The 20,356-nt window shown below is 45.6% G+C and overlaps 7 protein-coding genes and 3 non-coding genes across 10 annotated transcripts; 6 read left to right on the top strand and 4 right to left on the bottom strand.

Moving 5' to 3' along the window:
* Nucleotides 1-130: 130 nt before the first annotated feature.
* On the bottom strand, nucleotides 131-1,225 carry AWJ20_2196 (reverse transcriptase; the record flags this gene model as incomplete). The annotated part of the gene is made up of 1 exon (XM_018879124.1): nucleotides 131-1,225. One exon carries the CDS (start codon nucleotides 1,223-1,225, stop codon nucleotides 131-133), a length of 1,095 nt encoding a protein of 364 aa, XP_018737070.1.
* Nucleotides 1,226-1,866: 641 nt separating this feature from the next.
* AWJ20_2195 lies at nucleotides 1,867-1,977 on the top strand (the record flags this gene model as incomplete). The annotated part of the gene is made up of 1 exon: nucleotides 1,867-1,977. It is a non-coding gene; the product is annotated as a tRNA-Leu (tRNA).
* A 1,658-nt stretch (nucleotides 1,978-3,635) lies between these two features.
* AWJ20_2194 (uncharacterized protein) lies at nucleotides 3,636-4,544 on the top strand (the record flags this gene model as incomplete). The annotated part of the gene is made up of 2 exons (XM_018879123.1): nucleotides 3,636-3,661; nucleotides 3,932-4,544. 2 exons carry the CDS (start codon nucleotides 3,636-3,638, stop codon nucleotides 4,542-4,544), a joined length of 639 nt encoding a protein of 212 aa, XP_018737069.1.
* Nucleotides 4,545-7,173: 2,629 nt separating this feature from the next.
* Nucleotides 7,174-7,277, bottom strand: AWJ20_2193 (the record flags this gene model as incomplete). The annotated part of the gene is made up of 1 exon: nucleotides 7,174-7,277. It is a non-coding gene; the product is annotated as a tRNA-Ser (tRNA).
* A 1,312-nt stretch (nucleotides 7,278-8,589) lies between these two features.
* On the top strand, nucleotides 8,590-11,649 carry UBA1 (E1 ubiquitin-activating protein UBA1; the record flags this gene model as incomplete). The annotated part of the gene is made up of 1 exon (XM_018879122.1): nucleotides 8,590-11,649. The coding sequence occupies one exon, from the start codon at nucleotides 8,590-8,592 to the stop codon at nucleotides 11,647-11,649; it is 3,060 nt and encodes a 1,019-aa protein (XP_018737068.1).
* A 930-nt stretch (nucleotides 11,650-12,579) lies between these two features.
* AWJ20_2191 (60S ribosomal protein L12) lies at nucleotides 12,580-13,023 on the bottom strand (the record flags this gene model as incomplete). The annotated part of the gene is made up of 1 exon (XM_018879121.1): nucleotides 12,580-13,023. One exon carries the CDS (start codon nucleotides 13,021-13,023, stop codon nucleotides 12,580-12,582), a length of 444 nt encoding a protein of 147 aa, XP_018737067.1.
* An 881-nt stretch (nucleotides 13,024-13,904) lies between these two features.
* On the bottom strand, nucleotides 13,905-14,435 carry NAT3 (Nat3p; the record flags this gene model as incomplete). Its single annotated transcript, XM_018879120.1, has 1 exon — nucleotides 13,905-14,435. The coding sequence occupies one exon, from the start codon at nucleotides 14,433-14,435 to the stop codon at nucleotides 13,905-13,907; it is 531 nt and encodes a 176-aa protein (XP_018737066.1).
* Nucleotides 14,436-15,968: 1,533 nt separating this feature from the next.
* AWJ20_2189 lies at nucleotides 15,969-16,063 on the top strand (the record flags this gene model as incomplete). Its single annotated transcript has 1 exon — nucleotides 15,969-16,063. It is a non-coding gene; the product is annotated as a tRNA-Phe (tRNA).
* A 227-nt stretch (nucleotides 16,064-16,290) lies between these two features.
* AWJ20_2188 (uncharacterized protein) lies at nucleotides 16,291-17,980 on the top strand (the record flags this gene model as incomplete). Its single annotated transcript, XM_018879118.1, has 2 exons — nucleotides 16,291-16,332; nucleotides 17,195-17,980. The coding sequence occupies 2 exons, from the start codon at nucleotides 16,291-16,293 to the stop codon at nucleotides 17,978-17,980; spliced, it is 828 nt and encodes a 275-aa protein (XP_018737065.1).
* A 1,756-nt stretch (nucleotides 17,981-19,736) lies between these two features.
* On the top strand, nucleotides 19,737-20,345 carry RPB3 (DNA-directed RNA polymerase II core subunit RPB3; the record flags this gene model as incomplete). Its single annotated transcript, XM_018879117.1, has 1 exon — nucleotides 19,737-20,345. The coding sequence occupies one exon, from the start codon at nucleotides 19,737-19,739 to the stop codon at nucleotides 20,343-20,345; it is 609 nt and encodes a 202-aa protein (XP_018737064.1).
* Between the last annotated feature and the right edge of the window lie 11 nt (nucleotides 20,346-20,356).

The following is a 20,356-nucleotide window of genomic DNA, read 5'->3' as shown; positions in this document are numbered from 1 at the left end:
AGATATCAAAATGATTTATAATATTTTAATGAGTACACGGGAAAACGGTTCAGCTACCAGGTTTACACCTTTATTAACGCTTACTGGGAAAAAACCGGTACTAGTCATCTCTACCATAAGAGAACAACGTCTAAAGTAATTGCGGAGCTTTGGCCAAAAAAGCCAATACCGCTTTTAAGCCCTTCTTGGAATCAAGGAGGACTTTTATATCTAGCGTCGCAGAAGCATCACGTAAGATCTGACGATGATTTTCAGTGACTGGGCACTCACATAATAGATGTTTAACATCTTCTTCCTCTCCACATTCACATTGATGGGGTCGGTTGTTGATTTTAAACCTCTTGAAGAACATTCCAAACGCTCCTTTGGCTGTTCGTAACTGCACCAGTTTACTGAGTTCATTCTTTGAGCATTCATTTAAGAAATATCTCAAAGGGTTTTTGTGGTCTGCATTATATAACCTTGGAAGAGTATATGACCGGTAAAACTCTCCTTTTGCAGACGTCCGGTATTGTGTTTCCCATATTGTGTGATGTCTTTGATAAATCTTTTTCTTTAGTTCACTCTTGACCTTCCAGGCTTTACTTTCAGATTCCATGTCCTCTTTCTTCCACGGCGGTTTCCGTCGTCGAATCCGGTCTTGAAAGATTTCCTCTTTGGGTAGAACCTCATAGAGTCGTTGGACCAACTCATTGTGTTCCATATGCTTTCTCCACCATGTAGACTCAGCATTAACTGGGTTCTCAGGATCCACATTACGATGTAGTCGCACGATATAATTATCCTGTAAGGTATCATATCGTTGCTCTAAAGGCATGATGTCAGTATCTCTATGGAGGCAATCGATGGGTGTTTGATGATAACCACCCAATATGGCTCGTAATCCCGTATTTTGAATGCGTTGGAGCTGCTCCCGTTCTTGTTTGGTTATCTTAGGATACCACACTGGACTTGCGTACTCCAATATGGGTCTTACACAGCCTTGGTATAGGTTGCGCATCGAAGCCCCTGTGACACCCCAGGTTATTCCCCCCAATCGGCGTATAATTCCTAAGACCATTTTCCCCTTTATCGCTATCGCTTCAACATGTTTGGAGAACTTCCACTGACTATCTAACGTCACTCCCAATAATTTGAGCGTGGGTGAAGCCTGTCGTCGCTCCCCTGAAGGTAAAACCAACCTTAACTGTCGTTTCTTTGAGGTTCTTTGATTGTCTACATGCATGAAGCCCAGCTTTTCTCCGTAGTCGATAGCGGTATGTGCTGACGTTGCCCATTCATGACACTTCTGTAAGATGTTACTAAGTCGCTTGGTGTTCTCATCTCTGCTTTTGCCTGTAACGTAAATTGTAATGTCATCTACGAAACCGATAACTTTGCCGCCATTCTCCTGTACTATAGAGTAGAGAGGACTCGAGTAGATTAGAAATAGCAAGGGTGAGATCGGTGATCCCTGAGGTATCCCAGTGTTTATCTTTCTCTCAAACTCAAGCTAAGACAAATCAAATCATTTTCACAGCACCCCAGAGCGACGCTCTTATTTTAACCGCTGCTGGCTATTTAGCTGGCTTCTTTAGACTTCAACCCGGTTGGTTCCATAGATTGTAGAGACAAAGTAATATTCAAGGCGTTCTAGGAAAATCGGCCCGCTACCGGGTGATCGCAGTCAAATTGTATACATATAAAAGAGGTTCAAACATGATTGATTATTGTTTCTCACAATCAAAGCAATAATGAAACGATGCCAGAGGTAGATTTTCTGGACCTATATGGTCAAAAAAAGGCGTGTTTTCGGCTTTGAAAAAAATTACACAAAAGTAAAAATGCAGACCAGCAAAAATCGAACCCTAAATTTTTTAACAATAGGACACTTTGGCCGAGCGGTTAAGGCGTTAGACTCAAGCTACTAGCTTTCTCTTCTCACAAGAGAGTATTCTAATATCGCAAGATGCAAGGGTTCGAATCCCTTAGGTGTCATTATCTTTTTGTTTTTCGACCCTTTCTTCTCTTTTTTTGTTAATTTTCAATTTCAATGCTAATCCTAAATAATGCCAACAGATTATTAGATGGTTCATAACAAACAGAATATATTATTGATACATATAATTTTATTTCGTAAGGCCAAAATCATTAAAAGGGAAGAAGAGAAGTAAACAAATCACAAATCATATTACACGAAGAAAACCATTCCCGCAGCTACTAAGCCAAGCATGGCAGAAACAGCAAGTCCCGAAGCAGAATTGCTTTGAGCTGGGGCCTCTCCAGTAGTCTCAGGAGCTGGAGCTGGAGCGGGTGCAGGGGCAGGAGCAGGAGCTGGAGCAGGAGCTGGAGAAGGCGCAGGGGCGGGAGCAGGAGAGGTTTCAACGGGAGCAGGAGCAGGGGCAGGTGCTGGAGCTGGAGCCGGAGCAGGGGCAGGAGAAGGAGCTGGGGCCGGTGCAGGAGCAGGGGCAGGAGCAGGAGCAGGAGTTCCAGAAGGACAAGGGACAGTAACAGTAACTTCCTTAGTAATAGTACTAAAGTAGGTAGTACCAGCGGAAGTTGAACAAGGAACGGTGACAGTGGTGAGACTAGTAATGGTAGTGTAAGAAGCGGCAGCAGCAGTAGTCTTCTCAGCACACTTCTCACATGGAATGGTCTTAGTAACCTCTTCGGTAATTGTGCTGTAGAAAGTACTGGAACCAGAAGTAGAACAAGGAACAGTGAGAGTAGTAAGACTGGTGACCGTAGTGTAAGCAGTGGCATTAGCAGTGACAGTGGTAACACAGGTAGAACCAAAAGTGGCAGAAGCAACAGAAGTACCATAAGCAGAATTGGCAGCAGCAATAGCAGCGTTAAGTCCACCGTCTTGGCAGTCAACGCCGAATTGAGAGAGAATCTTGATACCAGTGGCAGCTAAGCTCTGAATGTCAGAAACAGCATCACTAGTCAAACCAGCAGAAACGACAGAGTCATGGAATTGAGTGAAATAGCCAATAGCAGTAGCAATTTGTTCGACAGCCTGGAGAGCAGCATTGGCAGCAAATGCACTTGCAGAAGTGTCAGCTCTCTTAGCCAAATTGCTAGCAACGAAGGATGCCAAATCAGTAATGAACTTTCCAAGAGCACCAGTAAGTTGGTCAAAAGCAGAAGCAACATTACCAGGGTTATTAGGAAGTGCAGTCAAGGCGGCCAAAAGGGCTCTGACAGCAGCTTCAATGGCAGCCAAATCGGCATCAATAGTGGCGGTAGTGACAGGACCACTGGGACCACTGGAAGATGTAGGAGCAGGGGATGAAGCAGCAGCAGAGGTTGGGGACAATGAGGTAGCAGTGAGGTTAGAAGAGGCAGAAGAACCAGTAGGAGCAGGAGCAGAAGATCCAGCAGCGCCAGATGAAGGAACTCCCGAAGTAGTAAGGTTGGATGAAGCCGAAGATCCAGTAGGGGCTCCAGAGGTGGCACTTGCACTACAAGAAGCTGGAGGAGTGGGAGCACTGTTGGAAGGACTAGCACTGAAAGCAGCAAAAGCAGAGGAGAAACCAGCTTCAATAGATTTGAAATCAGGTGAAACAGCCTCGACAAGTGGACAGCTAAGAGCATAAGCAGCCGACTCAAGATCGGTGAATGAAGAGAACAATTGACTCAAATCATTTTGAACAATGCTACCAGCTCCAACACTTTGGAAGTCAGAAGCCTTGCCACTAAGATCATTCAACAACTGAACAACAACAGGAGTCACGGAGTTGGCAGAGTCGGTGATTTGCTTGATAGCACAAGAATCGACATCAGTGATTTGCTTAGCAGCAGCCACAGCATTATTGAGATCAGTCTGAATATTGGGTTCACTCTCTTGAATAGCCAAAGCACCATTAATTCCCTGAGATGCTTCAAACGAGTTGACATCCTTGTCAGTGACGGCAGAGTCAGATTGAAGAGCAGAGAAGGCACTGACAAGGCTGGAGACAGCTCCGGTTGGAGCACCACAGGAAGTTGCGGGGGCCGAGCTAGCAGGAGGAGGTGGAGCAGCAGACGAAGCAGCAGCAGATGAAGCAGCAGCAGACGAAGCAGCGGCAGATGAAGCAGCGGCAGATGAAGCAGCGGCAGATGAAGCAGCAGCAGACGAAGCAGCGGCAGATGAAGCAGCGGCAGATGAAGCAGCAGCAGACGAAGCAGCAGCAGACGAAGCAGCGGCAGAAGAAGCAGCGGCAGAAGAGGCAGCAGCAGAAGAGGCAGCAGCAGATGAAGCAGCGGCAGAAGAGGCAGCAGCAGATGAAGCAGCGGCAGACGAAGCAGCAGCAGAAGAGGCAGCAGCAGAAGAGGCAGCAGCAGAAGAGGCAGCAGCAGATGAAGCAGCGGCAGACGAAGCAGCAGCAGAAGAGGCAGCAGCAGACGACGAAGGAGCAGCAGATGATGAAGGAGCAGCAGATGATGAACAAGCACTGCTAGATGGACTAGGACTAGAAGCAATTGTCACTGAATATTTACTGGCGGCAGCAGCAAAAGCAGCGTCAATCTTAGAAAAGTCACTAATAACATCAGCCAAAACAGAACAATCGAATTTGTCATAAGCTTGGCCCTCCAAATTCACGGACAAGGCTTGCATTCCGGAAATATCACCTGAGATAAGACCAGGTGCAACACTACCAACCAAGCCACTGGTAAACACACTATATTTATCGACCAGTTCATTCAAGACACCTACAATAGGATCAACAGCGGAATCCAAAGCCGATGCGCCTAATTGACTGTCACATACAGAAGCAGGAGAAGCAACAGCGCTAGCAGCAGCAGTAGCAGAACTCAAAATAGCTTGTAAGGTAGAAGCACCATTTTGGATACTTAGAGCTCCATTAACATCACTGCTGTCGGAGAAAGCAGCAATATCAGAACTGAGTGAAGCGGCTTGAGACGAAATGGCAGAAATTTGACTGGACAATGACTCAGCAGCAGCATCAGGAGTACAGGCGGCGTTGGCAGCGCTTACCGCGACTACAGCCAAACCAACCGAACGGACAAAATTGCTAATCATGCTTATTTTGTCAATTGGATCTTTATTAGAGCGAATGACTTTAAGCTTAAATTGTACAATTAATTGGCTTAATGGTTGACACGCTAACGAATGTGTGTTGACGGATGGTATAAACTTCCAGAAAATCCATCATACTAATCGACACACCCATATATATATATACATGCTGAAAAACGGTTCCTGATGGCTAGACCTCGATGGAACATCGTTCATAGGCAATTGGAGGTGGGGGGGGGGGGGGGGGGGGGGGAGATTAAGGGCGGGGGTGCAGGAAAAACGGTCAATCATGCCCTTTTTTTGGTGGTGAAAAAATAAAGCGGGGTATATTTCCGATTTTCCTTACATTTCTCTGGTTGTGGGAAGCAATGTTAGACATCTGCGGGAGGAATACTATGTACTTTTGGCTGGGGACTTTGTTTATTTTAGTCTACCCCTCTCGATAGACACATGTTTTTGCACATCAGCGCCGTGATCCGATCTTGAACATCTGACTTTGGTTATTTTATTGGTCCGCCTCCTGCACTGTCGACATGCTGATATCCTTGAATGGATATTGATTGACGTCGCTTAACTCAAAATAGAAGTGTGACCTGCATCCCGTTACTGAATGTACAGATGTGGTTCGGTCTAACCATTTATGATTTTTCAACTGCCGCTTTTGAATCCTTGAAATCACGTGATGGCCATTTGGGTTAAGGAGTAGCAGGGGGTGTATTTCTTGTTTGCCTATTTAGTAGTTGTTAAATTAAGACCTAATTTAAGAGACAACCTTAAATAGGTGAACAATAAAACCGGTTGGTTATTTATTAATTAATAGTCAAAGTAAAGGGCGTTATGCTCATGGCATATAAAGATATGTCTCTTTGTTTTCTAATGATTTCTATAAACTTTTACCGTACCTGTACCTGCATCGGAGTACAGCCTTTAAACTGAATCTTGCTTTGTGAACTGCAGTTATAGTATTACGTCACTTAGATTTGGGTGGTCGATCCCGATATTCAATGGCCCATAGCTTGGCCATATGCCGGAGCTTGTCCGATTGTCAGCACTAGGCCATGAACGTTCCACATGGAGTGTACACCAATCTGCACCGAAACGTACCGAGATATGGGCAGCTTTTTGTACATCTAATTATACATTTAGTTGTACATTTAGTTGTACATTTAATTGTACATTTAGTTACCACACTGACTAATTTCTTCAGCGGCAGCAGCAGTAGCGTAGCAGCAGCAGCAGTACCAGCACCAGCATGTACAATAAGTGGCTTAAAGTAGCATGTATCATTAGCATCTTTCAGTTTTAGTTTGCGGATATAACGCAGGCGGTTCCGAGTCAATTGGTGTTAACTACAAAGGGTCGAACAATTTGAACTAGAATGAAATTAACAGTGGAAAGAATTGTCAAACTAAAGGACTAGCCGGGTTCACCTGCCGAGGCCGGTGGTATCCATGTGGACCGTGCAACCTTCAAAGGTTGCTAAAAATGCGCACACCTTGACGTGAAGATCCCCCACTAGTAGATCAGTGAAATATTCATTACTAAAACTGACAAAGGCACATTGAAATATCTTATTCGGAATTAAGTCCGCCGTTCTTAAAATGTTGGCTCATTTTGTAAAATAGTTGGTAAATCAGCACACTACTCATATCCTACTTTGTGGGGTCATTTGTTCACCTCGACAAATGGAGCTCCGCCTCAGCCACAGTTGCACCCGCCTTTCTCCGCAGGAAGAACTGGGATCTCCGAGGCGGCAAATGAGGCGCCATGAGAATTGTGCCATTCATGGGTGAAGTTCGGCGAGACAATGGTGGGGTACGGTTGGGCCATTGAATGGATAAGTCGGGTTATGAAGGATGGGGGGTTTGTTCCATGGTCGGAAAAGGATGCGAATTTTTGCTTTTCTTTTTATATAAATTGCACCAGGCGGCTCCAGCTTCCCTTGTGGTCCGACCTAAATTTAGTTCACAGTTCGGAGTTGCCCCCAGATTCCCCGCGTGAATGTTCGCGGGGTTTTCCACAATAGCAACTAGTGTAATGGCATCGCGCTAACCACAATTGCCAGAATACGAGAACAAAGTACCAGACAGGTGATCACGGTCGCAAAAAAAGGAAACCACACGAAACCAACGGAAATTCCACGGAAATAAAAGCAACTAACTGCAAAAAAACGTCAAAGACAGGATTCGAACCTGCGCGGGCAGAGCCCAATGCCTGACTATATGTGCTTAGAGCATAGCAGGGCAACGCCTTAAAACCACTCGGCCACTTTGACTAGACGGTATGCTCGTTTTTTGCTCCCACTTTTAACTCGATACAGAAATACCCCTGATACTGCCTAATTGAGCCCAACCTGCCCTCCACCCAAAGCTGCCAGACTCGTCCCGGAGCACGACTCGAGTGCAGCGAGAGGAGCAGTGGGGTCTGGGGCGAAGCCCCAGCCGCCGGAGGCTGGCTGAAGGGGGACGTGCCTCCGGCGGCTGGGGCGCTGCCCCAGACCCCGTTGTGCTCGCTTCGCGAGCGCTGCTGGGGGTCCCTGAGATTCTGGGGTGTCTGGTGCTCGACGCAATGAAACGTGCTATAAACAGGCCGAAATAGAATAGGGGTCTACAGAGTTATCAGCGAGCAGCAGTCGTTTTAAAACTTGCTATTTATGGTGAATGAAACTGTCCCAGAGTTTGCTTTTGCTCATATTTCACTGCTCATATTTCTTAATGGTCCAATAGGGCTACTCTCCCCCCTCTCGTCAATTGAGAATCAAATCTGTAAATTAGATTAATCCAGCGGCGTTAAATAGGTTGGAATCAAAAACAGCCAAACTAAGCAGCCGCAATCTGGTACACACGGGAGTGGCCCCTTGTGATATATAAAGAATAGGATTTAATTTCTCGAATTGTATTGTATTAATCAAGTGTAGTATAAGGCTTAAAATATAACATTGTAAAAGTTAGGTTACTTTAAAGGAGTATCTGGCGGCCTGTGCTGCAGCGGTTGAAGCAACTTCAGTCTGCTAGCGGCGGCAAATTTCAATCTCTACATCCAAGAGCAAACAGATCACTCATAAGTATCCGAATTCTGAAAAGCGAGTTTCTATTGGAGTTCGTTTCCCGAAAATGTGCTCATTTGAGACCACTTGGCCAGACTCCGCGGGCGATTGGTAATCACACAATCGAGCCGCAAGAGCCGCACTCTTGGTGCAAGTGGCAAGGCTGCGGAAGTTGCATAAGCATCGACATTATGTCAACAAGCAACGACACTTGTTTCCATTGACTTCGTTCTTGTGAAGGTGTAGACAACTAGACAATTGAGATAGTGCTGGACTTGAACACAATGAGTGCGGTAAGTGCAATGAGGAGAAAATGGAACATGCTGGTGGTATAAGATTTGGGTTTCAGAATTTGATGGCGGTGTCAAATAACTCCATTGTAGAAACCGGGGTCATCTTCATCAATTCACCCCAGACCTCGCTAGCTTCGCTGACTCCGAATCAAATGCTTGCGAAGCAAGCACTACGGGGTCTGGGGCAGCGCCCCAGGCGCCGGAGGCACAAGGACAACCAAATCTAACTATTTCAGACAGAAGATAGAATGAATGTGGACGCCGAGGCGCCCAGCGGTGAGATTGACGAGGGACTGTATTCTCGTCAATTGTATGTGCTTGGTAGAGATGCCATGAAGAGAATGGCTCAGTCGAATGTGTTAATTGTGGGATTGAAGGGATTGGGTGCAGAAATTGCCAAGAATGTGACTTTGGCAGGTGTCAAGAGTATTGCCTTGTACGATCCAGGTGCAGTGAAGATTGAAGATTTGTCGAGTCAGTTCTTTTTATACGAGAGTGATGTTGGCAGTGGCAAGAGCCGTGCTGAGCTGACAGCTCCTCGACTCAGCGAACTCAATCAATATGTACCCGTTTCAGTTGTGGATGGAGAATTGACTGAGGATGTGCTAGCTAAATTCCAGGTGGTGGTATTGACAAACACAGATATCGAGACCCAAGTGAAAATCAACAGCTTTACACATGCCAACAACATCAATTTCATTTCCACTGATATTCGTGGATTATTCGGATCAGTATTTGTTGATTTCGGCGACAAGTTTCAGGTGTTCGATCCCACCGGAGAAGAGCCTCAATCGGGTATCATCTCTGCCATTGAGCCTGATGGAACTGTAGCTGCATTAGATGAGACTCGTCATGGGCTAGAAGATGGCGACTGGGTCAAGTTTACTGAAGTTGAAGGCCTAGAAGCACTCAATGATGGCCAACCCAGAGAAGTTAAGGTAACCGGTCCATATACATTTAACATTGGCGATGTTTCGGGCTTGGGATCTTATGTCAAGGGAGGTATTTTCACTCAAGTCAAGAAACCTTTGGAATTGAGTTTCCAGTCACTGGCTGATCAACTAGCCAAGCCAGAGTACTTGGTTACCGATTTCGCCAAGTTTGATCGACCTGCTCAATTGCACATTGGTTTTTTGGCACTTCATGGATTTGCCAACCAACATGGTGGTGAGCTCCCTAGACCATATAACAAGGAAGATGCTAACCAGGTGGCTCATCTAGCCAAGAGCGTTGCTGCTCAATATCCCGAAGTGTTGGGTGAGACGGCGATTGATGAGGATTTGATCCGCAAGTTGAGTTTCCAATCGCGAGGTGATTACGCACCTTTGGCCGCTGTTTTTGGTGGGTTGGTTGCTCAAGAAGTGCTTAAAGCTTGTTCCGGTAAGTTTGTGCCAGTGCGTCAATTCAGTTACTTCGACTCACTTGAGAGTTTGCCATCGAAGGAGGAAATCACTGAAGAAGACGCTGCACCCTCTGGATCTCGATACGACGGTAATGTTGCTATATTTGGTAAGAAGTTTGTCGAGAAGCTGCGTAATTTGAAGGTGTTTTTAGTTGGTTCAGGTGCTATTGGCTGTGAAATGTTGAAGAACTGGGCTTTATTGGGAGTTGGTTCTGGTCCTGAAGGACGAATTATCGTAACTGATAATGACTCAATTGAAAAGAGTAATCTTAATCGACAATTCTTGTTCCGTCCTAGTGATGTTGGTAAGCAAAAGTCGTCGGTTGCTGCAGCTGCTGTAGTCAAGATAAACCCTGACTTGAAGGGTAAGATTGAGGCAAGAAGTGACAAGGTCGGTCCTGAAACCGAAGATATCTTTAATGACAAGTTCTGGAACTCGCTCGATTTCGTTACTAATGCTCTTGATAATGTCGATGCTCGTACATATGTCGATAGACGATGTGTTTTCTTCCGCAAGCCTTTGCTTGAGTCTGGTACTTTGGGCACTAAAGGTAATGTGCAAGTGGTGTATCCCGACTTGACCGAATCATACTCTTCTTCTCAAGATCCTCCTGAGAAGAGTATCCCATTGTGTACATTGAGAAGTTTCCCCAACAAGATCGACCACACTATTGCTTGGGCCAAGAGTTTGTTCCAAGGATACTTTGTCGACTCTGCTGAGAATGTCAACTTGTATCTTAGCCAACCGAACTTCGTTGAGAGCCATCTCAAACAGTCTGGTGATCAAAAGACCATTTTAGAGACCATTTACTCGTTCTTGGTCTCCGATAGACCACTCACTTTTGAACAGTGTATCGCATGGGCCAGATTAGAATTCGAGAAGAAGTTCAATAATGATATCCAACAGCTTCTTTACAACTTCCCTAAAGATGCAGTGACTTCAACCGGCACTCCATTCTGGAGCGGACCTAAGCGTGCACCAACTCCTCTCAAGTTTGATATCAATAACGAAGACCACTTCAACTTCATTGTTGCTGGTGCCAATCTTCACGCTTTCAACTATGGTCTAAAGAGTGATGTCAGTACTCGTGAAGAATACACTAGAGTTTTGCAAACCATCAGTGTTCCTGAATTCAAGCCTCGCTCTGGTGTGTCTATCCAAGCCAACGATAACGACCCAGTCCCCGAGGCTAATCTTGGCGATGATCAAGACGAAATTCAGAAGCTCGCTCAAAGCCTGCCACCACCAGCTTCCTTAGCCGGATTCAGACTCATTCCCGTTGAGTTTGAGAAGGATGATGATACCAACTACCACATTGATTTCATCACTGCCGGATCTAATTTGCGTGCCTTGAACTATGGCATCGACCCTGCTGACAAATCCAAGACCAAGTTTATTGCCGGCCGTATCATTCCCGCTATTGCAACTACTACTTCACTTGTCACAGGTCTTGTTTGTTTGGAGCTTACCAAGGTTGTCGATGGTGAGAACAAGACTATTGAAGATTTTAAGAACGGATTCATCAACCTGGCCCTTCCTTTCTTTGGATTCTCTGAACCAATTGCTTCTGCCAAGATCAAGTACAACGACAAGGAGATTGACAAGATCTGGGGTCGTTTCGACGTCCACAATAAAGACATCACTCTTAAGGAGCTTATTGAACATTTCAAGACTGAAGAAGGTCTTGAAATCAACATGCTCTCGACCGGAACCACTCTACTGTACGCTAGTTTCCATCCCGCAAGCAAGAAGAAGGAACGTCTCGGACTCAAGCTGCGTGATCTCGTCGAACAAGTCAGCAAGAAACCCATCCCTCCTCACACTGAAACGATGATCTTCGAAATCGTCGCTGACGACAGCGAGGGTGAGGACGTCGAGGTCCCCTTCATCACTCTCCACTTGTAAAACAAACGCGGGTTCCACATACTAGTATATGATTAATATAAATGAATAATTAGATATAAACGCGTGGCGGTGGTGCCTCCGGCGGCTGGGGCGCTGCCCCAGACCCCGTTGCTCCTGCTTCGCAGGAGATTGCTAGGATTTCGCTGAGGTTCTCGGTGCTGGGAATACCATCTGCAGTGAGACGCAGATCAGGGTCGCGGAAATGCACTTTTCAAATGAATTTCTTTGAATTTCCTATTTAGGACATAAAAAGTCACACATGTTGTTCTGACATGTACACACAGGTTGTTGAGACCAAACATTGTCGAAACAGACTGACTCGTGCATGGCTAGGCTCACGCAGGAGATACTGCTAAATTTCAGTAGCGATTATCTTTTCGTTTCGAACAAGCATCCAACACTAACTTATTAATTATTCAAAATGCCACCAAAGGTTCGTAGTGTTAAGTCGATGATGAGGAGTGAATGGCAGTGATTCCAAAGCAGCTTTGAACTTTTTAGAGAATCGGAATGGAAATCAGAATCTGTACTTTATTGCTCTCGAGTTCAAAGAACTTCCGACTTCGATAGAAATTCAACAAGACATGAAACTATCCAGCAAAATATTTATCAGACCAAGTAAATCCGACTGCTTGATGAGTTGAGAACTTTCTTAAGATTCGAGCTCGTGTTTTCATCAGTACTGGGAAGATGTTTGTCAGTGCTTCAGTTTCGAGCTGACTTTCGTCGACTTATGATGGGCATGACTTCAACACAGCAATAACAACCATCAGTTCATAAGTTGATTATTGTATTCTCTAGCAACATATTTTAGCGCCAGAAGTTTTCTTATAACTTTTTCAACACCTCTTGCAAAGTTAAAGTTTCTTTATCGATTACTGCCTTAACTCCCCAAATCAGAATCATCCTCTCGAAGCCCATTTACTAACATCAATTTAGATCGACCCCAACGAAGTTAAAATCCTCTTCCTCCGTGCTGTCGGTGGTGAAGTTGGTGCTTCTGCCACTCTTGCCCCCAAGATCGGTCCTCTTGGTCTCTCCCCCAAGAAGGTCGGTGAAGATATCGCCAAGGCCACCAAGAACTTCAAGGGTATCCGTGTCACTGTTCAATTGACCATCCAAAACCGTCAAGCCGCTGTCTCGGTTGTTCCCTCTGCCTCTTCTCTCCTCATCACTGCTCTTAAGGAACCCCCAAGAGACAGAAAGAAGGAGAAGAACGTCAAGCACAACGGTAGCATTGCCTTCGATGAGATCATCAACATTGCCCGTGAGATGAGATCCAAGTCCTTTGCCAAGGAGTTGTCTGGTACTGTCAAGGAGGTTTTGGGTACTGCTCAATCCATCGGCTGCAGAGTCGACGGTAAGCCTGCTCATGTTGCCATTGACGCCATTGACGCCGGTGAGCTTGATGTTCCTTCCGAGTAAAGGAAATGAATTATCAAGGTTTAAAAAAATTGAAGAATTGTAATATTGTTTTATGTTTTTGTTCTAGCTAGGCATGAAATGGGCTAAATGAAAAAAAAATTCAAAAATCTGTTCCCCTTTCCATTGTATGTAGACTTATATAGATGATCCCGTTTGCCAACACTCTGGTGCAAGACTTACTCCCTGTCGTGTTCCTATTTTGGTGCAAACAAGATTGACTTGCAAATTACTCACCTTGGTATTCTCTTACTCTGTGAATACCATGGTCCATTTCAGATGCACACATTTCTCTTATTGCTTTCTATCAGTTTTTAGAACGAATCGTTCGTTTTATTAGTCTGATCGTGTCTAGTCTGTATTCTGTGTTGTACCTCGTAATACAGGTTTTGAAACGGACTACAATGAGTTTGATGAGGTGCTCCTCGGTTGTAGGAGGCATCTGACCAGTCTGGCCCAGGCGGTTCAGCTCCTCTTGCTTAACTCGAGTCGAGTACTTCAGACCTAAATGTAGCTTTAACTTGGGTTGGTTCTCATTTCGAGAAAGCTTGCATCGGGATCTGGAGCTGAGCCTGGTGACCAAATACTCGTCATTTTGTCAATACAGATTTCAACACAGATTTCAATAAATATCAATGCAGTTTTTGTTTAGATATCTACCGGAGCGCTTCAGCGTTATATTTATACACGTAGTGTGGACTCTCGTCCGTATGCGCTGACTTTACGAGAGATGTGTTATTGGGATCTCGTTTCAACGGCTTTCTCATGTCTGCAAAGTGAGTTAGTATATGATGATGGCTATAATGTCTTTTGTTCACTATGTCGTTGGACATTTACTGATGGTACTTACCAAATGCATCTTCACCATCATCTGATGGTTCTCCCATAGAATAATATGCGACTACTCGTCGGAAGACAGAAAAACCAAACTTTTTGTACATATCAATAGCCAATCGATTTGTCGCCCGCACGTACAAGTCCATGAAGTAGCAGTCTTGAGTGCTCTCTTCCGAACATGTTACTAGATGATCTACAAGATCTTTAGCAATTCCCAGTCGTCGATAATCACAGTCGACTGTGACTGCCGTGATATGACTGTGCCATTCTAATCCACGTCCTTCTGATTTTCCCATCATGTATCCAGTACATCTATCCGCAGGATTCGTCGATTTGAAGAACATGGCTGGCCAGTCGCTGAGGTATTGGAGGTAGAACCCCAGATGATAATTTTCAGTCAGAACATCCAAGTTTATGGAATTCAGTGATAACAGATCTGTTGCCTTGAGTGGTGTGATTGAGGTCATTTTTGATTCTGGCCTGTCTGCTATCAAAGTCTGTGAAGTTCGTGAAGCTGGAGTCGTCATATATTTCAGTGGGTTAGGTTTGATTTCATGTTAGTCCTAAATGTCAGCTATATTCTCAACTTTTTTGAAAGGATGATGGTGTTCAAAGAGCTGAATTTCAATCTAATTCCTCGACAAGATGAATAATTGCTCGGAGTATCACTTGTAGTTTGATCACGGGCTTACAGTTTTATGGTTTGTATCGAACAGCATCCTGAGTATACTTGTCTCATCTCTTCCCAGACAGAAATCAGAGGCAAAAACCATGGGTATAGATTCGCAGCCTGAATTCATCATGTGCTTATTTCTCACCTGGTAGGGATAAAATACAATGCTATATAAGAAATTTTCAGACTCATTGAAAGCTCATACACATGGTAGGGAGGTTGCCTCCGGCGGCTGGGGCTGCGCCCCAGACCCCACGGGTCCTCTCGCTTCGCTCGAGTCGGGCATGGGGAGCAGGTTAGTTTCGGTAGATGGGGAAGTGGTTATTTTGCTCAAGGGAGCTGTTGCAATTGGTATTATTTATTTTTGAATGGCACATTCAGTGAAGTTTAAGGTTGCATGCTGAGATCGACATCCCGATACCACGTCATTCATATATCGGGGTTTGTGCATTTTCTAAGCCAATTTTATGGATCCTGAGAAACCATTGTAAAATAGTTAGTCTTTCATTTTGCAATTGTGTGTTGATAGCAATCATTGGATCTATGTTCAACAGATTTGATCAATGGGAAGTCAAATTTGACTGGGGTAAATGAATTGATTTCCACGCTAATACCGGGATGATCTGCGTTTTTCGGCCGATCCCTCAGGGGTAGGTTGTTCCCAAATCAGCTCTTACGAGGTTGATCAAGAACATATGAACACAGATACCGGACAAGATTTTCTGGCCACAGAAATAATAATAAAAGTCAAAGAAATTCTCTTTTTTTCTCTCTGATTTGGGGATTCAATGGATTTATTGTACTTTGGAGGTTGGCAAGACATTCAGCAGGATGGGGTATCATTTCTGGAACATGTAGGCTGTTACCCAGAGACCTCAGTTCTCAAAAACAACTGGATAATTCTCAAGATTTTTGAACAAACCCAATTACCCAATTGTGCTAAATCATACTGCATATGCTGGTTAGAAATCCATACTAAAAGTGACTGAACTGGTGCTCGATTTAACTTGTAACATATCGACATAGGATCACATCTACTACTGCAAAATACTATAAAGCTATATCGTTTTGCATTACAAAATGCTGGTGTTGTACTAGCTTCAACAAAGTTAATTTATAAAGATGATGGGATGGATCCTGATGAGGTATATTAATCTCGTTAACTTGGCATTTAACTCGGCGGCTGGTTATATCTCATGCAGTAGAGAGAAGACGCTATTGACAGAACAACCTCATTGCATGATGATATTCTTAATTCTATTCTAGTATCCCCCTGTTTCACCGTCTTGTCGACCAGATCGAGCCATTCCTCGTGTGAACTGGACACTTCGTCAACACCAAATGGCCATATATTCACTTGCGCACTTGGGGCGAGCCAGGGCAGAAAGCGGATTTAGCTCAGTTGGGAGAGCGCCAGACTGAAGATTCACAACTTCGGTCTTTGATATCTGGAGGTCCTGCGTTCGATCCGCAGAATTCGCATTGAGTCGCTACTGACTCCTCTTTTTTTTGTCGGACTTGCCTCCGGCGGCTGGGGCGCTGCCCCAGACCCCGTTGTGCTCGCTTCGCGAGCGTTTTCACCGTTTTGTGCTATCGGCTGGAGCTGATCTAACTTATTTTTCACCTGCCCGTAACCCACGCTCGCTGGCGAAGCCAGCGCAACGGCGTCTGAGACAGCGCCCCAGCCCCAGCCACCAAAAAGACCTACTATGAGTATGTATATTTGGTCTCATATAAGTCATGTTAGAGTGGTAGGTGACTTGGGTGAGAAGCATAACCAACAAAACGGTGGTGCGTTTAGGCTGCAGGTTTTCGTTAAGATTCGCGGCGTCTTATTCGCTGGACGATTTCTTTTCTGTTCTTTTGCTTTTTTTTGAAACATTTAAATTCTCGCATTTTTGCTGGTTTTCTTGTTTTTTTCTTGTTTTTCTTCTTCTTCGTTTCTTTATTCGCGGGCTGGAACTCAGCAGGATCTCGACCGCGATTGTAAAACCACATAACTACGCATTGCCATGTCTCAATACATCGGCAAGACTATTTCTCTGGTCTCCAACAGTGATATCAAGTAAGTGCTCCTACACGATTTACGCGATCTGGTCCCAAATTCTAACAAATGGTAAAGATATGTTGGTACCCTGCATGAGATCAATTCCGAACAGTCGACTGTTTCATTGAGAAACGTTCGTTCTTACGGTACCGAAGGCCGTCGTGGAGGCAAGGATGAGGTTCCTCCTTCACAAGGTGTCTATGAATTCATTGTATTTCGTGGATCCGATGTCAAGGACTTGAAAATTGCTGACACTGCACCTCCACCTCCTCCAGTGCAAACATTCCAGGACCCTGCTATTATTCAGGTAAGTTTTTCTCAAGAGCCGGCTAGTCAGTTGGCCAGTACGAAACGCGCTTAGGATCATTTTCTTTATGATGAAAAATTTTCGGATGTAAATCATTTCTGCTGAGGCGCAAAACCGTGCGGATATTTTCCGTTGCCTTCCTTCTGATCAATAGAAAATGATTTGAGTTTGCTGTTCGTTTGTAACAAATTTCGTCCTCATCTCGAGGACTGAAGTTATCTTTTCACACTCTGTTGCGATACTAACGTATTTTGCATAGTCAGCCAACAATTACGCTGGTCAACAGCCTAGTGTTACTCCTGGATATCCTAATTATGCCTCATCAGGAACTGTACCTCAACAACCTGCTGCTGCCACTTCATCAGTAGCATCAGTGCCAGCTCCTGCAACAGCTCCTGTGAACCAGGGAGTGCCATCGGTACCAGCAGTTCCACAACAGGCCACAGAGACAGCTTCTGCTGTGCCAGCAGTTCCAGCTGTCTCAACCCAGACTCCAGCTGCCAGTAACTCTGTTCCTGCCGCTGCAACAGCTCCTTCTGTGTCTAGCAATAACGGTGGTGATGCTAGTGTGCAAGGAACCCACGCAGGACGTGGCGATTCTGGTGCCAGCAGCCGACCCAAACACAATAACCGTAACGGACAGGGTCAGAAACCCAAGGTGGTGTTGCCAGAATTCAACTTTGACGCGTCCAACGCCAAGTTCTCGAAAGAAGACATCACCAAAGAAGAGTCTGTGATTCCCAAGGCCCCAGCAGAGGGATTCTACGACAAAAAGAGCTCCTTTTTTGACAATATTTCGTCAACTACCAAAGAGCAAATCGAGGGCAGTTCGGACAACAAAACTGCTTACCAGAGAAGGGGCGAGGAACGCCAGCTCAACATGGAAACCTTTGGCCAAGCCGAGTCGAACCACGGAAACTGGCGTGGTGGACGAGGCGGCAGAGGCCGTGGTAGAGGTGGTCACAGAGGCAGAGGAAACGGGAACTGGAGAGGCGGTCGCGGTGGTTTCAACAACAACAACAATAATAGCAACAACTTTAGCTAAACCCCTCTTTCTCATTGTTCCACTGTCTCTCAAAAACTAACGAATGTGCACGCACCCTGTGCCAATGCTATGACCTTTAATGCCATGAAATAGTCACGTCTATATATTAGCTACAGCTTTGCTGCTGTTTCAATTTATTTATTTTCGCATCCACTGCCCTTAGACCTGACCGCCTGCCTCCGGCGGCTGGGGCTCTGCCCCAGACCCCGTGGCTCCTCTCGCTGCGCTCGAGTCGAGCGTCGGGGGGTCCAGTTCACTGGGACTGCAAGTTCTTGTTGGGGTCGTTGACGCCCGACTCGAGCGCAGCGAGAGGAGCCACGGGGTCTGGGGCAGAGCCCCAGCCGCCGGAGGCAGGCGGTCAGGTCAATCAATAACAATAAATAATAAGTGAGATATATACAGGAACCGGACTACGATTCGTAGGACTGATCTTTCAGCTGGCTGGTGAGACTGTACCACCAGTTGCGGACAGATACTGAAGGTTAGTGGGGCCCGGAAGGCAGGGTCGTTGTCTACTTACATCCCCAGTTGTTGCCATTTTGCGATGCACTGATGCGCCAGGATCGTGCTCCGACCAGTAAAACGTTCCACAGGAAACCCTGGGCCAGTGGGAAGAGCAGCTGGTCACGAACTGTAAGAACTAAGATCCAGAACCAGGAGCCATTGGCAGGTGCAATTGACTTGCGGTACGAGTTTTCGAACCGGAGATCTGGCAATGGGGGCAGTGGTGGATTGGTGCGTTTAGATTTCAGTAATCGAGGTCGTCGCTGTTGCGATAGGCCGTCTTGGCCATCAGAATCAGAGTTAGAACTGGACATTGCTCAATGATGAATATGAACATGACGAAGATCCGCTTCACGAAGATGTAGTTTAAATATCACGTGATTTTGACTTGCTCAGTGGGTTATAAAAGTCACGTGAAGTTGAATCTAGAGAGTGAAGGTATGGCAGTTTTCGAAAAGTTTCAAGGAGTTTTGGTTCTATGATTGTCTTTAAGTAATGAGATAAGTAAATGGAATGAGAGAGAGAGACATTTTGAGGTAAATTAAAGAGGGTAGTTGTAAGGGCTGGTCGAGGGGATACATGCCGGGTAACAGATAGCCGCGACGCGCAAGATACAAGAATCGAAGTGATGGAAGTGGTGAAGTAGGATTTGCAATTGTCATCTCCACCATCAGACGGAAGGTAATTTTTCAAAAACCAACAGGCGAAACTCTGAGGTCAATAGAGAAAAAAATAGCACATAACAAGAACATCAGAGAAAGGGCAAGAGAGAGATGGATCAAGATCAAGGACCAAAAGTGACGGTGCGGAAAGTGCAAAAAGATGAAGTAGACTTTGTTGTATCAGATGTCGATTTAGCGTAAGTTCTGGAATACCAGTCCAAAAAACCCAAATTACTGGCACCCCCACGCCCGACTCGAGCGCAGCGAGAGGAGCCAAGGGGTCTGGGGCAGAGCCCCAGCCGCCGGAGGCAGAACCCACCGCAGAAACTAACGCCTTTCACAGACTAGCGAACTCGGTGCGACGAACGATTATTGCTGAGATTCCTACTATAGCGATTGATCTGGTAGAAATTGATATCAACACGTCGGTGCTGGCCGACGAGTTTATTGCCCATCGATTAGGACTGATTCCACTGGACTCTACTCGAGTTGACGACCTTGAATATACACGGGACTGTACATGCGACCAGTACTGCGACAACTGTTCAGTAGAACTATCGTTGGACGCGCGCTGTACAGGAGATGCTACTATGGAGATATATACACGAGATCTGGTGGTGCATTTGCCAAAAGACGGTCGCCGAGACGAGAGTATAGGCCAGCCGGTGTTCAGTGACCCTGCTAAAAAGGGAGTACTGATTTGTAAGCTTAGAAAGCACCAAGAACTGAGACTGAAATGTATAGCCAAAAAAGGTATTGCCAAAGAACATGCCAAATGGTCGCCAGTGGCGGCTGTGGGATTCGAATACGACCCATGGAACAAACTGCATCACACGGACTATTGGTACGAAGAGAGCATTGAAGAAGAATGGCCCAAAAGCAAGAACGCCGACTGGGAAGAGCCACCTAAAGAAAACGAACCTTTTGATTACACCGCCAAACCCGATAAATTCTACTACACTGTTGAAACGGTGGGTTCGCTGAAACCCAACGAAGTAGTCGAGCGCGGGATTCGCGTGCTGCAAAATAAACTGGCCGAAATCGTGCTTGCTGTCGACAAACTCGATGGCCGTGGTCCTGGCATGGACCTCGGAGGCGGAGCGACCGGCCGTCACGGCGGAGCCACCGATTACGGCGGTGCTACAACCAACATGGGCAATTACGGCTCGCCCCGCATGGACGGCAACCAATGGTTCTAATCTTGTAATAT

The sequence above is a fragment of the Sugiyamaella lignohabitans genome, chromosome B (assembly GCF_001640025.1).
Source record: "Sugiyamaella lignohabitans strain CBS 10342 chromosome B, complete sequence".
In the NCBI taxonomy this organism is placed as follows: domain Eukaryota; kingdom Fungi; phylum Ascomycota; class Dipodascomycetes; order Dipodascales; family Trichomonascaceae; genus Sugiyamaella; species Sugiyamaella lignohabitans.
This window is presented reverse-complemented; position numbering and strand designations above follow the sequence as displayed.